We start from the raw sequence: 14,722 nt of genomic DNA, 5'->3' as shown, positions 1-14,722 counted from the left end.
GTGTATAATAATAGGCATTACTGTGCAAATAAGCCATATTTCAATTGAAAAATGATATACATAAAAGGGTATTACATTTATTCGCCCCTTAATAAGATTTTCCCCTGATATCAAAGCAGACTTACATATGATTGTGTTATGAGTTCAGGGTTCTCATTAAGTGCCGGCGACCGGCGATTTCGCCGTCTATTTTTACAATGGCGCCGGTTACTTTACTTTTAAAAATTAGTATGATCATGTAAAGAAAAATCAGTAATGCAGTAGAGGCCTTTGGTTACCTCGTTTGTTTTATTAAACGTTGTGAATGCAATATCGTAAGCATAAAATTTTGATGCTTTTCTTATTAGATTATGATCCCTTCTTTAAAACGCGCTGATGATTCCGGAATCACAATCGGACTGGTTCAAGTTTTACTAAGCGTTTTTCTTTTCCGGTTTTGTATGAGGCATAGGAAGCCAAGTAAAATATAAACAAATTGATGGACCGATTGTTTTAAAGATTAATAATGGCATGGAATTTTCCCGTTTCCAAAATTGGATGATGAATTAATATTTGTCTTTTATATTATATTTCTTTGAAATAAGGCTGATCTTTTTTATTCTTTAACACAAATGAGGGACATTTATACCTCCCTGCACAGATCATTTATTGTCTTTAATTTTATTTATTCATAATGTCACACACACTGAAAACTCTCGATCGTTTTTATTCAATTTGATATTAAAATGACAATCTGATTTCTTCCTCAAACCGAACATGTTGAGATGGCGCACGGGAACGTCGGCCATTCCAGACCTACATGTAATATGCCACACATACATGTAAAGAATTAATGATGAACGGAAGTACAAAATGAAGTCTGATTCATTACTGATAAGTCAGTCTGTAAGTTTGTGTCATATTTTTTTCTAGCAAAGAATAACCAGTGGGTACTTATAACTTTCTAAATGGATATCAATGAAACTTGCGCATTTTTTTTACAATTGTGATAACTCTGTTGAAGAGATCTATTTAATGAGCTACAGACACTCAGACTCTATAGTCTTCCAGACACCTAAACTTAAATATCAATACATTTAATCAAACAAGATTTTCAACTGCTACAACAAAAAAATTGTTTAAAAAGTATTTAAATATATAAATCAAGAAAGTCAGATTGATAGGCTCTGTGCTATGCCTATGAGGTTTTTTTTTTTTTTTTTTTTTGCAAAATGGACCCCTAAAAAGTGCTATATTGTGAACAAATAAAACAGGTCAAAATATGCCCAGAGAGGTCCAAGATGCTACCTCCTGCAATGTAAATTTTAAAAATTTTCGTACCCCCCTATTGCCGAAAGGGGGAAAAACCCCTCTCGGACTCACCCCCATCGGGCCTCTGGCCCTCAGTTCGGGCCTGCGGCCCTCAAGAGTGCCGCCTACTGTTTATTTTCCTCCACCTACTCTAAATGTTAATGAGAACCCTGTGAGTTTGAATTTTGCTATGAATATGAAATGTGTTTGAAAATCAAAAATTAACCTGTGTACATTTTGTCCTCTCAACTTAGTTATGAAGTTTGTTTTGTTTACAATCGATGCATAATATGCAGGTTGAATAAGACCAATTGATTTGGGGACAATTCAAATGGTTCCCTTTTGTATACACACCCATGATGCATTTTTTGTGTTCCCATAGTGAAATTATTTTTATTTACTTTGAACATTTCTATATTTGAAAGGATACTAATTCTGCTGGTGTAAATATGTGAAATGTTAAGTCTAACTTCCTAAGCTAATTGGTTTGTATTGAAAATTATTTGATACTGTAATGACCAAAAAATCAAACAAAGCAGCTTTAAGATGATTGATAACAACACTTTTGACTAAGGATAAGAGAACCTGAATTCCCCCAAGTACTCTAAAACCAAACTACTTGTATACATAAAGATGATGTGAAGCTTTCTGCTTATACAGTCCCTGAAACATTCTACTTTCCCATTTTTGCGTTTGCTCACTGTGTGTTCACCATTCACAGTTTTGCGCTCTCCGTTCGCGCTCACCGTTTACAAAGCGTTCACCGTGCGCTCACAGTTCACAGAACATTTAGCGTTTGCTCACTGTTCAGGTTTAAGGTAAGGTTTGCGGCTTGCAATTTTTAGGATTTGTACGAAAGTTTAGTAGCATTTTGTTCACTATACTGAAGTCTTTTATTTTAAAAAAATTCAAATGATTTTGCCGCAGACATTTTATAATTAAAAAGGTCAAAGTTCATGATTTGAAACTGTCATGCTGATGAAATGTAAATAATTTTGTGAATTATGAAATGATATTGTATAATATGATATTGTATATATTAGGGCTGTCACGGGTACCCGAAAAAACCGAGAACCGCGGAACAATTTGTTCGGTTCGGTTTTGGTTCTGTTTTTCCGGATTTCGGTTCGGTTCCGATTTGTGTAATGTGTATATATTATTATATCACATGATATTGTATGATATACAAGTGACACTTGATGGCTCGAACTTCGATCTCTGGAAGTGAAATCACGGTCCCTATTTTTTTCTCTATACAACTAAGCAAATTAACTCTTGACCTCTCAAACTCCAATCTCTCGAAGTTCTTGATCTCTCGAAGTGCACACATGGCCGATCAAGCGTATTAGCTCCGCGTGGACTATACCTGGATGGTTGAGTGAACGCCTGGGGGCTGGCATGGTAGTGTTAATTGGTTGATTACGTAAGTGACACTACCCCTTGCTTCCTTCAAAGTGTAGATAGATAATTTGTAACTGATCAATTAATTTCAACAACTTGTGAAAATTATGGTATATTAAACCGCTCTTTACTTAATATATTCTATGATTAAGAAAACAAAATATGCTTAAAAGTTTTTTAACGTGAAAAAACCCACTTAATAACCACACAAATAAGTTCTGTATTGTTTAAATGAAGTAATGTAGCAGAAAATACGAATAAGATTATGTTAGACTATCGTTCCATGTTATAAATATAAACTTCCAGCTACTATAATTTTAGAACCAAAATGACCGGTGTCATATAATATCTTGAACCCCACGATATATTGAACCCGGGTTCAAAATATCGCTGCGATATATTGAACCCCCCCATGAAATATTGAACCCCGGGTTCAAAATATTATGGACGCGATATTTTGAACCCCCCTCTAATTTTCATTGCTAATGGAGATGGGGTTCAAAATATTATGGCCGCGATATATTGAACCCCCCTCTTATTTCCAATTCCCTTTGGAGAGGGGATTCAAAATATTATGGCTGCGATATTTTGAACCCCCCTCTTATTTCCAATTCCCTTTGGAGAGGGGGTTCAAAATATTATGGCCGCGATATTTTGAACCCCCCTCTAATTTTGATTGCTATTGGGGAGGGGGTTCAAAATATTATGGCCGCGATAAATTGAACCCCCCTTCTATTTCCAATTCCCATTGGAGAGGGGGGTTCAAAATATTATAGCCGCATTATTTTGAACCCCCTCTAATTTTCATTGCTATTGGACAGGGGGTTCAAAATATTATAGCCGCGATATATTTGAACCCCCCACCTGTTTCCAATTCCCATTGGAGAGGGGGTTCAATATATTATTGCTGCAATATTTTGAAACCCCCTCTTATTTTCATTGCTATTAGAGATGGGGTTCATAATATTATGGCCGCAATATTTTGAACCCCCCTCTTATTTCCAATTCCCTTTGGAGAGGGGGTTCAAAATATTATGGCTTTGATATTTTGAACCCCCCTCTAATTTCATTGCTATTGGAGAGGGGGTTCAAAATATTATGGCCACGATATATTGAACCCCCCTCCTATTTCCAATTCCCATTTAGAATGGGGTTCAAATACTATGGCCGCGATATTTTGACCCCCCCCCCCCCCCTCTAATTTTCATTGCCAATGGAGAGGAAGTTCAAAATATTATGGCCACAATATATTGAACCCCCCTCCTATTTATACCCCCGCAAACGAAGTTTAGGGGGGTATATTGGTTTCACCCTGTCCGTCTGTCTGTCCGTCCGTCTGTCCGTCTGTCCGTCTGTCTGTAGACGCAACTTTGTCCCCCCTATAGAAATTTTTATTACTGCATGGAACAGTTTGAAAATTTGTACATATGTTGAACACCATCTGAAGATGTGCACCTGCAATTTTTTTTAAGATCAGACAAGATTTAATGATTTTATGACAGTTTTCATTTTCCTTATTCTATATATTGTACACTAATGTTGAAAAGTAAGGGAGGTAATCCTTACAGATTTTATTAATTAATTAATAGAAAACACTCTAAAATATATTTATATAAATACATCCAGATGGAGTTTTTTGTCTTTATGTCTTAATTAATAAAAAAGATTTATTTTTTATAAGTATTCTATCAACTGACAATGCAAAGTTTTTGTTTGTCAATGATAAATTCTTAGGAGCTAATAAGAACATCAAAGACAAGTGTGGCTGAATTCATTTGTCTCAAGGGAGCCATTATCTGAGCCATGGTTTAGATGAAGCATGTGGTTAGGGGAAATTGATAATCTGTAAAATGGGTGATGGTTTTGGGGCTATTTTAAAACTGTACGTTTCATGTAAACCAAAAGATCTATCATTATAAGGAAATAAATAATATAATTATTAATAAAGAAGTTAAACTATTTTTAGAGGTAGTTTAAATTTATTTGTCAAGTAAATTGATGAAGTGACCCTATTGGGCATTAATTTAAATGAAATTCAAAATTACTGATATGATTGTAGTGTTTTGGCAATTTTAAAATTGTTTGTAATATTAAATTTTCTTTTTTACATATTTTTACATAGTATGGTAATTATGGTAATGTTTTGGGAGTTTATTAAATTTAACAAGTCCTATGGGATCAATTTTCTGATATGGAGTTCCATTGTGCCATAGGAGAAAGTGAGGAAAATTTGAAACAACTAATTGCATCTGTCAAGACTCTTATTAGAAAGATATTGAAAGTTTTATAAACAAAAGAGCATTGCTTGGCTACCGGTATTTCTATTCACTGCAAAGGGAGGGGTTATTGTCATTTTGTTGGTTTTTCTTTAAATCAATTAAATTTTAAAAATATATCATCAAATACATACATTTGTAAATGTATTACTGTTATAGATATGTATTTACAGTGAAATTCTGACAATTTTTATTTTTATTTTTCTTTGTTAACTAATTTTTTTTTTTTTTACAATTCTAGAAATTTTTTTTTGTGTGTGTTCCAAACCTTTATTATTCAATTCAATTTTTTGTCCCATTTGAAATTAGCGGGGGTATTAGTCCCATTAGGACAGTTCTAGTTCCAATTCCCATTGGAGAGGGGGTTCAATATATTATTGCCATGTTATTTTGAACCCCCCTCTATTTTTCAGTGCTATTGGAGAGGGGCTTCAAAATATTATAGCCGCGATATATTGAACCCCCCTCCTATTTCCAATTTCCATTGGAGAGGGGGTTCAAACTATTATTACCGCGATATTTTGAACCCCCCTCTATTTTTCAGTGCTATTGGAGAGGGGCTTCAAAATATTATGGCCGCGATATTTTGAACACCCCTCTATTTTTCAGTGCTATTGGAGAGGGGGTTCAAAATATTATGGCCGCGATATTTTGAACACCCGTCTATTTTCATTGCTATTGGAGAGGGGCTTCAAAATATTATGGCATACAATACAATATCGGGCTGTATCATACAATATAATATCATATGTTACAATTTTGTGATTTATTATGTGATATGATATTTTATCATATGATACTATATTGTATCATATATATTATGATATTGTATTATGTGATCAAATACAATGTTTTACAAGATACAAAACCATATCATAATATATGATACAATATCATATCTTGATACAATGTCATAGCGTATGTTACAATATCATATTGTATTATTATATATTACAGTATTATATTGTATCATATGATATATATTGTATAGTATCATAGGATGCAATATCAATTTTTATATTATTGTATTGATAAACATTGTATCTTACAATACAGTATTAAATGAACATATGATTTTCAAACTTTTATTTACATATGATATACGATATTGTGTCAAAACAGTATCCATGAACATCCAAGATCATTAACATGATTAACTATGATTTTCATATAATATGAAAAAGGTGGTCTCAAAACGATGATGCCTAGTCTTGGTGAGCTTTGTAATCTGTAATGTTAACTATGATAGCATGTCCCTACAATTTTGTAAACACAAATTGGAAAAATTAAAAATCTTCATTTTATATTTACATGTGTTGATTTTTTTCCATTTTATTTGGCAAGTTTAAAACATTCTCCCTACTTGCGACAAATTACTTCTTTAGGAATTCATTAAATTATCAATCATCAATAAAATGAGTTTAGATTACGTTTACAGTTCTTTCATCTTAATGATAATTTTAGTTTTAATTTTGTTTCAATCCTTGACCAAATTTTAATGCATGAAATTGAAAGCACTTGTTCTTGCAGAAGTTTATAACAAAACAATACTATTTATTTTAATATCTATTCTTGTTGAAGTAAGAGACGGAGGATAAACCCAAGTTGTTCGAACCAATCATACATCTTCCATTCACATTTTGCTACCGTTTGCACTCTGCGTTCTGTGTGAGCTCACCGTTCACAGCCGCTTACTCAATTCCATTCAGCGTTTGCTCACCGTGCACTCTGCGTTCGCTTACTGTTCACTCCCTGTCCATGAGGGAAGTAAAATGTTTCAGGGACTGTATTATGTATATCATGACCAGGGCCTTGGCATCAACATCTTACATTTTATGATTACAGTTATAGGTATAAAACTCCACATGATGAATCTACATAGCAAAGGGGCAAGTATTACAGAATTTTCTTAATATCAATCAGGAGTTATCAGTACCATATACATGCTTACTCAATTTATTTTTCAGGCTCAGGAATTTGAAGCAAATATTCTAAGACATGTATTTGACGATAAAGAAGAAAGCTTTTTAGCCAATGTAAATGACTTCGAGGAGGGAAGATACTTTATAAAGACAGAGTTTCATAAGAAGTTTGTGGAGGCAATAGAGGATAACAGAGCAAAAAAGACTACCTGGATCTATTTGAATGGAATTGAAGGTTTGGGGAAGACATCATCAGCGATTTACTATATTTTAAAGTGTCGAGAAAATGATGACCTCTCTGTTCATTATGTTGATGTAAACGAAATTGAAAAGCGAGATGAAGATTTGGAATTTTTCATCGCTCATTCAAAAAAGTTCAAAGATAATGACTGTATTATTGTTGATCATTTAACTCTCTATAATACACATTATCTAAACAAGATGAAGAAGATTGTGGAACGACAAGTTAAAAGACCAAAGTTTATTCTCATTGAAACAGGCTTCACTGCAAGTGCACATAAATTTACAGAATTTGGAAGAAAATTTCAGCTTGATGAGGACTCCTTTGTAGATATTTGGAAGGGGTCCTTGGAGTACTTGATCGCCAAAAAAGACAGGGAGGATGAGAGTTATGATCATAGACTTAGTCTAAAGGAAAAAGGAAAGGAAGTGTATAATGAGTTCTCAAAAGAATACATAATGACGCCCAGATTATTGAACAGTGTTTTGGAGGATATGTACACGAGAACAGATGGAACAGTGGATGATGCTTTTGCACAGTTCACAAAAGAAAAACAACACAAAATCGCAAATTGTAAAAGTTGTGAAAGTCCTGAGTATTCCAGGTTTCAACTTCACACTGCTGTTCTGCTCAATTTCATTCCAAACAAAAGGGAAATTATCATGAAATGGGAAGAGGCACAGGAATTTAGTATAGGGATCAACATATTTGAAGTTCAGTACTACAGAGTCCAAGCTGAGGATCTACAAAGTAACCTTGAGTATGCAAGGATGGATTTGGATGTTGGTGATCGTTGTGTAAAAATTCGACATTTAATTCCAAACTTGGCAAACTGTTGGCGACGAAGGTTTCCGTATCATTTGGAAGAGATGATTCACAATGCAAAAATTAGTTCTGTTAAAATGTTGCAAATTATGTTTCAGAATGGTGGAGCTAGAAAGGAGTTTGAAAAATTGTTTGTTGAGTCTCAAAAAAAGCAAGGAGTACTTCTGCCGGAAAGGGGTGGTAATACATTGTATCAGCCATCACAGACAAAACAAGAAGTGTCACAATCATCTTGGAAAATGAAATATATTCCTGCTAAAAACTTCGTTGAATGTTACACAAAAGACCTGTCTTTGCACTATCAAGATGTACCGAACAATCTGAAAGGTCATGAAAGAAATGTTGCCTTATTTTCTCTTTTTATTAAACACTATGCAAAGTCATATGATAGATTTTTGGTATATCCAAAAATACCAAATTTTATGGGAATAGATTACTTTGTCTATTATACTGACTCTGATGAAAAGGAAGGGTGTTCGTCAGTATCGTCACCTAAAAGGGTCAAAGTTGAGGAAAAAACATTGTATCTTGTTCAAGTGGCAACTGGTGCTATGCATCGAGGTGATACAATTGGTCAAGCTTTAAATGTGGTGAAACAAATTTTTGTGAATGAAAATGTTGCAGTTCATGTTGTTGTTGTTGTTGCAAGTAAGAACCAAGAATCCTTTACATTGACAAAGTGTGCATTTCAAGAGATTTCTGTGCTGGACTTAGGTGAAACTGAAGAACTCCTTTTACAGCAAAACAGCCTCCTGCATCAATTTTATTTGGAACTTGTCAGGTCATCAGAGGCAGAACATGTCTAAAAATAGCTCATTAGCTGATGATAATAATTTTTGGGAGGGAATTCAGAAGTTCGAAAATAGAGTCCATCGTATTCCACCAACTTGGTTTGCTTTTTTTGTCATCTTTTATCAACAATTGAACACAATACAAGACTCTTCCTTCTGATCAGATATCTTCTGAACAGTTTGTGATTTTGTCTTTCATACGACAGGTTTCCTGAATATCTTTTTGATGTTTAAAATTTATCAAGATGAGATGCACTGATGTAGCTGTTCAAGAGTGTCTGAATGGGAAATTTTTTACTTTTTAAGGTGGTATGGGACACTTCCATATTGTGACGTACTATTTATTTTGGTACTATTTATCAAAATAAACAATGAAATTGAGTGTAATTTTCTACCGGAAAATATTTTCTTTCCCAAAATTGTCATCTAACAGCGTAACACAGTAGGTTAGAGTGTTCACTGCAAATCTGTAAGTCATGAGTTCGAATCCCACTTGGGATTGTAAATTATTTACCTTTACAAAAGTCTTAGGGCCTCTCTCTTCGGGCACCCTATAGTGATCAATCTGTGTCCATCTGTCCGTTCATCCGAGATATCTTCTCCTGAGAATAACTTCTCTCCCCTTGGCCCAATCTGGCTTATACTTCGCCCAGAGATTGTCTTTGAGTAAAAGGATATGCAGTGACCTTGAACCATGTTTCTAGGTGAAAGATTAATGATGTTTGTAGGTCAAGTGTCAAGGTCATATAGGGATCACACAAAAATCCTTTTTCAAGAGCATACATGTATATACTCTCCACTTACCAAGGCAATGTGAAGGTCATATCAGAGATCAGTTTTAGACTGTAGTTTTTTTCCCCATTTGCTTAATCTTGCTCAGACTGAACAAAAAAGCCTGTGTGTATGTACATATGTAAGGGGTAATGAGATCAAATTAAAAGATCTATATCAGCCAGAAAATTTCTAAGTTATAGGTCAAGGTCAAAGCAAAATTATCCAAAATACTTTACATTTTATTGGCTGTTATTTAAGCGGGCCCTAAATGGTCACCATCTCAATGTTGTCTAGTTTAAATATATTTTTTGGTCAATTATTGTAAAATTTGAAAATTGGTGAAAGTATTTTGATTATAATGTAACCTTTATTCAAAGTTGAAATACTTGCTGTTATTTATTTGAGAAAAAATATGAGATGCACATACAATGTATATATATGTATTGCTTTTATTTCAAATATGCACACTTATTTTTTTAGCCATTTTTAGCATTTTCCCAGTCCCCCCCCCCCCCCCCCATTAATATTAAGCATAATTATTTGTACATACTGCTGTTTTTACAATGCACTTTTGTATTTTAGCTCACCTTAGCTGAATGCTCTAGTGAGCTTTTCAGATCACCTTTTCTTCTTGTGTCCATCTGTTTGCATACCTAATGTATTGGCAACTTCTCTATGGAACAACTGGTGTAGTTACTAGTAATCAACCAAATTTTGAACAAAGGTTTTTAGCTCACCTGAACCGAAGGTTCAAGTGAGCTTTTCTGATCACCGTCGTCCGTCCGTCCATCTGTCTGTCCGTCTGTAAACTTTTCACATTTTCATCTTCTTCTCCAAAACCACTTGGCCAATTTTAACTAAATTTGGCAGAAAGCATTATTATTTAAAGGAGATTATAAATTGTAAAATACAAAGGCCAAACCCTTTTCAAACGGGAAATAATCGTGAAACTGTGAAAAAAAAGGGGGGGGGGGTCTTTTAAAATCTTCTTCTCAAGAACCGCTGCACCAGTATTGCCAATATTTATATGAAAACTTCTATATATAAAGCAGATTCTAAATTGTAAAAATAATGACCCCCAGTCTAATACTGGGACCCTTAGAAGGGTTCAAAGTATGTGTTGTAAGCGTGTTTTGACTATGTGTTTATTTATTTACGATCGGGCTCGATATTCTGAATTACGAAAACAAGGCTCTGTACTAACTGCCATTTTGAAGATGAATTCCAATTTTGATTAAAGAAAAGTTTATGATTTGTCGATTAAACTTTAAAGCAAACATTTCTAACAAACAATGATATTAAGTAAGAATATTTTATGAAATACTGGTAGATCGTAGTTCCGAATTCAGTTCTACAATAGACTATGCCATTTGTTTTTACACCACGTTTTTTAGATTCTTTTGGTGTTTATACTTGAAGCTTTTTAATTTGTCATTGATAATTGGAATAATTGTTGCGTATTTTTCGTGTAAGGTATAACGATCAAATCAAACAAATAGGTTAACCATGACCTTGGTATATATGAATGGTGTCGATGTCAGAGATTTTTTTTTGCAATGAAGGATTAAAATCGGGGTTAGATAGCTTTTCTGCAGACGTTCATATCATGATGATGCTACATTTTGACATGCATAAATTGAAATAAAAGAAATCGTTTTTGTTTTTCAATGTTTTGTCTTGAATAATTAATTTACATGACTATTGCATTAGAATGAACATAATTTAAATATTTTAAGCTGTGATAGAAGTCAAACTATGTTAAATCTACTTAATATGTTAAATTGGCAGGCCGATCAACATCAAAATTGTTAGACTGATTTTGTTGAACCTTTTATTTTATTAATAAGTATGAACTATAAAGAACAATATTAATAGTTATATTAAGGTTCTCGTACATTGCTGAGGATCGGAGATCGTTTAAAATTAATATACACGCACACACACACAACCATATATATATATGGCATGTTGCTTTGCTACTATCTGTCAGTCGGTCTTCCAACAGTTTCCGTTCATTATCTTGGTAAACAATAAAATACAGAAAAAAAAATCTGACCAAAATCGTGACCATGCCCCTTCAAAAACATATCCCGAAAAACATATTGTGTGGGGTAAAATAACACACTCATTACAACTCATACCTACTAGTATCTAAATATCCTGACTATAATGTGCTGAATTATAGGGAATACACTATATGGGCCTAACTGTCATCTGCATACATTTCCTCATAAGAAGTGGACAGGCATCATCTTCATTCACTTCTCTTCGCAAACCCTCACTGATTCTGGAAATGTGTAAATGTTTTGATTCTGGAAAATGTGTAAATGTTGAAACGCTTCGACCCATGTTTCGACACCATGCAGTTTCCCTAAATTTTCGTAACAGATCTATAATTTAATCCACATTTTAAACATTAAAGCACACTTTTATCCCAAAAAATCAACAGTAATCATTTTGACGTTTACACGTTTTCAAGAATCCAACAAGAGATGTTGTGAAACACTAATGCCCCCTCCCTTGGATATACATTATAAGGTGCATAAATCCTTATCATGGGCAGCATACATACATGAACTTAAAATCAAAAGGGATCATCTACTGGTATTATCAGAGATGCATCAACCTATCAAGTATGATGTCTCTAAGTTAACATATTGTGGACTTGTATCCCAGATGTGTCTAATGAATAATACAAGTTGAGTTTGAATTTTGGTTCCGGTCCAATGATTTTTGACAGAGTTATGCCTCATGAACTTAGAAAAAAATTAAAAATTCTCAGTTTCCGCTCTAACTTTTGAAGGGATGCATATATAAAGCTGATATTTCATATAGGTTATTTACAATTAAATGGCTATTGTTGTTCAGGTGAGTGATGTGGCCCATGGGCCTCTTGTTTTGTAAAGGACCAGTCATAGAAAAGATAATTAAGTTAAAATGATAAACCTATTTTGATTGGAAAAGTTCCTATAAAGAAAATGTGGAAGATAATTTTTAGACAATTGTGGAAATTAATGTGATAGCAAGTTGTGGAAATTAATGTGATAGCAAGTTACTTGTTTTGTGTAATTGTATTTCAATTTTACTTGTCTTAATTTCTTTTTCAAGCAAATTTAAGTTGTACTGACATTATAAGCTTTTAAAAAGGTGTTTCCCATCTAATTATACCATTTACTTAGAGCGTAGGAATACCTTTATTTTGGCAAAACAGGAAGCAAATTAAAACGAAGAAGTATTTAAAGAATGCAAATTTAAATTTTACAATAAATGTTGTAAAAGTTTGTATGGAAATAATGTGTGTTTAGACATGCCAGTGTATTTTATTTTACATAAATAGTAAAGCTAGTAAGCAGTATGTTTAAAGACAGGTTTTTTTTTCATACATAACATGAATTTTTTTTTTACTGAGAACTGTTTAGTGAGTCTATCATTTCTACTCTAGAATTACATTTACAGATTTTTAATATTTTTTCTTTGTACTTTTAACTTATTCATGTTTTGTATGTATGACGCTGGAATACAAATTTGTTTAGGATACAAGTAGTGTTCATTTTAACAGCTGACATTGAATAAGTCAAAGTACTGAGTACTGACGGGAGTTGATTTTATTGATAATTATTCAAAACAACCAAAGTAATTTCGCATGGCAAGTAGTTTCTTTGTGTTTGAATTTTCACATACATTTTTAGCTCACGAAACAAAGTCAGGGGGAACTTATGCTATACCTTGGCGTCCTGACCTGGTTAAAGTTTTTGGTGCAGGATATGTATCTAAGTAATTACTTGTCCTATCTTCACCAAACTTGCATGGATGATGCATCTGGACCTACTTATGGACTAGAAAGACTTGGATGCTGAATCTGGGCCATGAATTTCAGATGCTGGAGGAGGTTAAGGTTTTTGGAATAGGTTAAAATGTTTAGAGCAGGTGCCCTTTGATGGCTATATCTAAGCTACTGCTGGTATTTCTTAACCATGCTTGCATAGATGGTGTGTCTCATTATACTATGCACTTGACAGACTTGATTGCTGAATCTGAGCCATAAGTTTTGGATGCTGGATGAGGTTAAGGTTTTTGGAGCTGGTTAAAGTTTTTGGAGCAGGTGCCCTTTGATGACCATATCTTAATTAGTTACTACAGGTCCAAATCTGGCCATACTTGCTTGGATGGCATGTGTTTTGATACTGATGCACTTGACAGGCTTGAATGCTGAATATGACCCATAGTTTTTGATGCTGGATGATGTTAAGGTTTTGGAGCTGTCACATGTTTATGTAAATGATTACTTATTCAAATTTCCATGGTTGATTTTACTATGTAAATGAATTACGGAGGAAGCTTCAAATACAGAAAGTGATCTTGATTTTCTAGATACTTAGCCTTAGGCAGGTTTAACATTTTATAACAACTAAAGTTGTGTTTATAGTGTCTTGGAGATGGTTACAAAATGAAGTAAATTCTGTTCATACTTTAATAGTCAGACTTGAACAGTAAATTAACTATGGGTGTGTAAATAGAGGTAGCTTCAGATGCAGAGCTTGATCTCGATTATCTTGAAGCTTGAGGAAGTGCAAGTTTTTCCAAGTCGTTAAATACAGGTCCGATTGTTTAAAAAAAATTGTACTGACTAACTTTCATGGTTCATTTAACTTTGGATATGAGACATAAGGCTAGCTTCAGATACAGGGCCTGATCTCCTTTATCAAAGATGCTAAGGAAACATTGTCCTAAATCACTCAAACATGCTTAATTGATAGATGTGCTTGTTGATATTTATGATATATATTATCATGATTCCTATGATATGATATTTTTATCATATTATATGATATTGTAGAATATAATATGTTTTTATACTTCTGTGAATATTTTCTATGTAAAATTACAACAAATAAACATGATATTCTATCTAACTGTGAAATAGTTTCCGTGCTATCTGCCCATGGTGAATAGTCATCGAAACTATTCACTGGCGGCATTCGATTTCCCCTTTTTAAACTCGGAACACCTCTGACGTAACCCAATCACTGCATTGAATTCAAGGTGCGATAACTCTAATTTATCATCAAGAAATTCTGCAACGCCGACAAATAAAGTTTTCTTCGGTATAATAAAATACCTATTTACTGGCTATGAGGACGATAGCAAGTTTATTGTCCCCCTCGACAGCAACTATTTCACGAGGCGAAGCAGTAAATAGGT

At 33.7% G+C, this 14,722-nt stretch overlaps 1 protein-coding gene across 1 annotated transcript; it reads left to right on the top strand.

The window, feature by feature from the left end:
* Positions 1–601: 601 nt before the first annotated feature.
* Positions 602–14,428, top strand: LOC128159337 (uncharacterized). The gene is made up of 2 exons (XM_052822395.1): positions 602–885; positions 6,935–14,428. Exons 1-2 carry the CDS (start codon positions 853–855, stop codon positions 8,759–8,761), a joined length of 1,860 nt encoding a protein of 619 aa, XP_052678355.1. The 5' UTR covers positions 602–852; the 3' UTR covers positions 8,762–14,428.
* The last annotated feature ends 294 nt before the right edge of the window (positions 14,429–14,722 follow it).

The sequence above is a fragment of the Crassostrea angulata genome, chromosome 8, assembly GCF_025612915.1.
Source record: "Crassostrea angulata isolate pt1a10 chromosome 8, ASM2561291v2, whole genome shotgun sequence".
Classification (NCBI taxonomy): domain Eukaryota; kingdom Metazoa; phylum Mollusca; class Bivalvia; order Ostreida; family Ostreidae; genus Magallana; species Magallana angulata.
The sequence above is the reverse complement of the archived record's forward strand: the minus strand, read 5'-3'. Positions and strand labels throughout refer to the sequence as shown.

What these genes read in the sequence shown, in the direction of transcription:
- LOC128159337 (XM_052822395.1), top strand. Translation starts at nt 853, where the DNA reads ATGAAGTCTGATTCATTACTGATAAGTCAGTCT. An exon ending in CATTACTGATAAGTCAGTCT is followed by an intron (nt 886 to 6,934) that starts GTAAGTTTGTGT and finishes TTTATTTTTCAG; the next exon opens with GCTCAGGAATTTGAAGCAAA.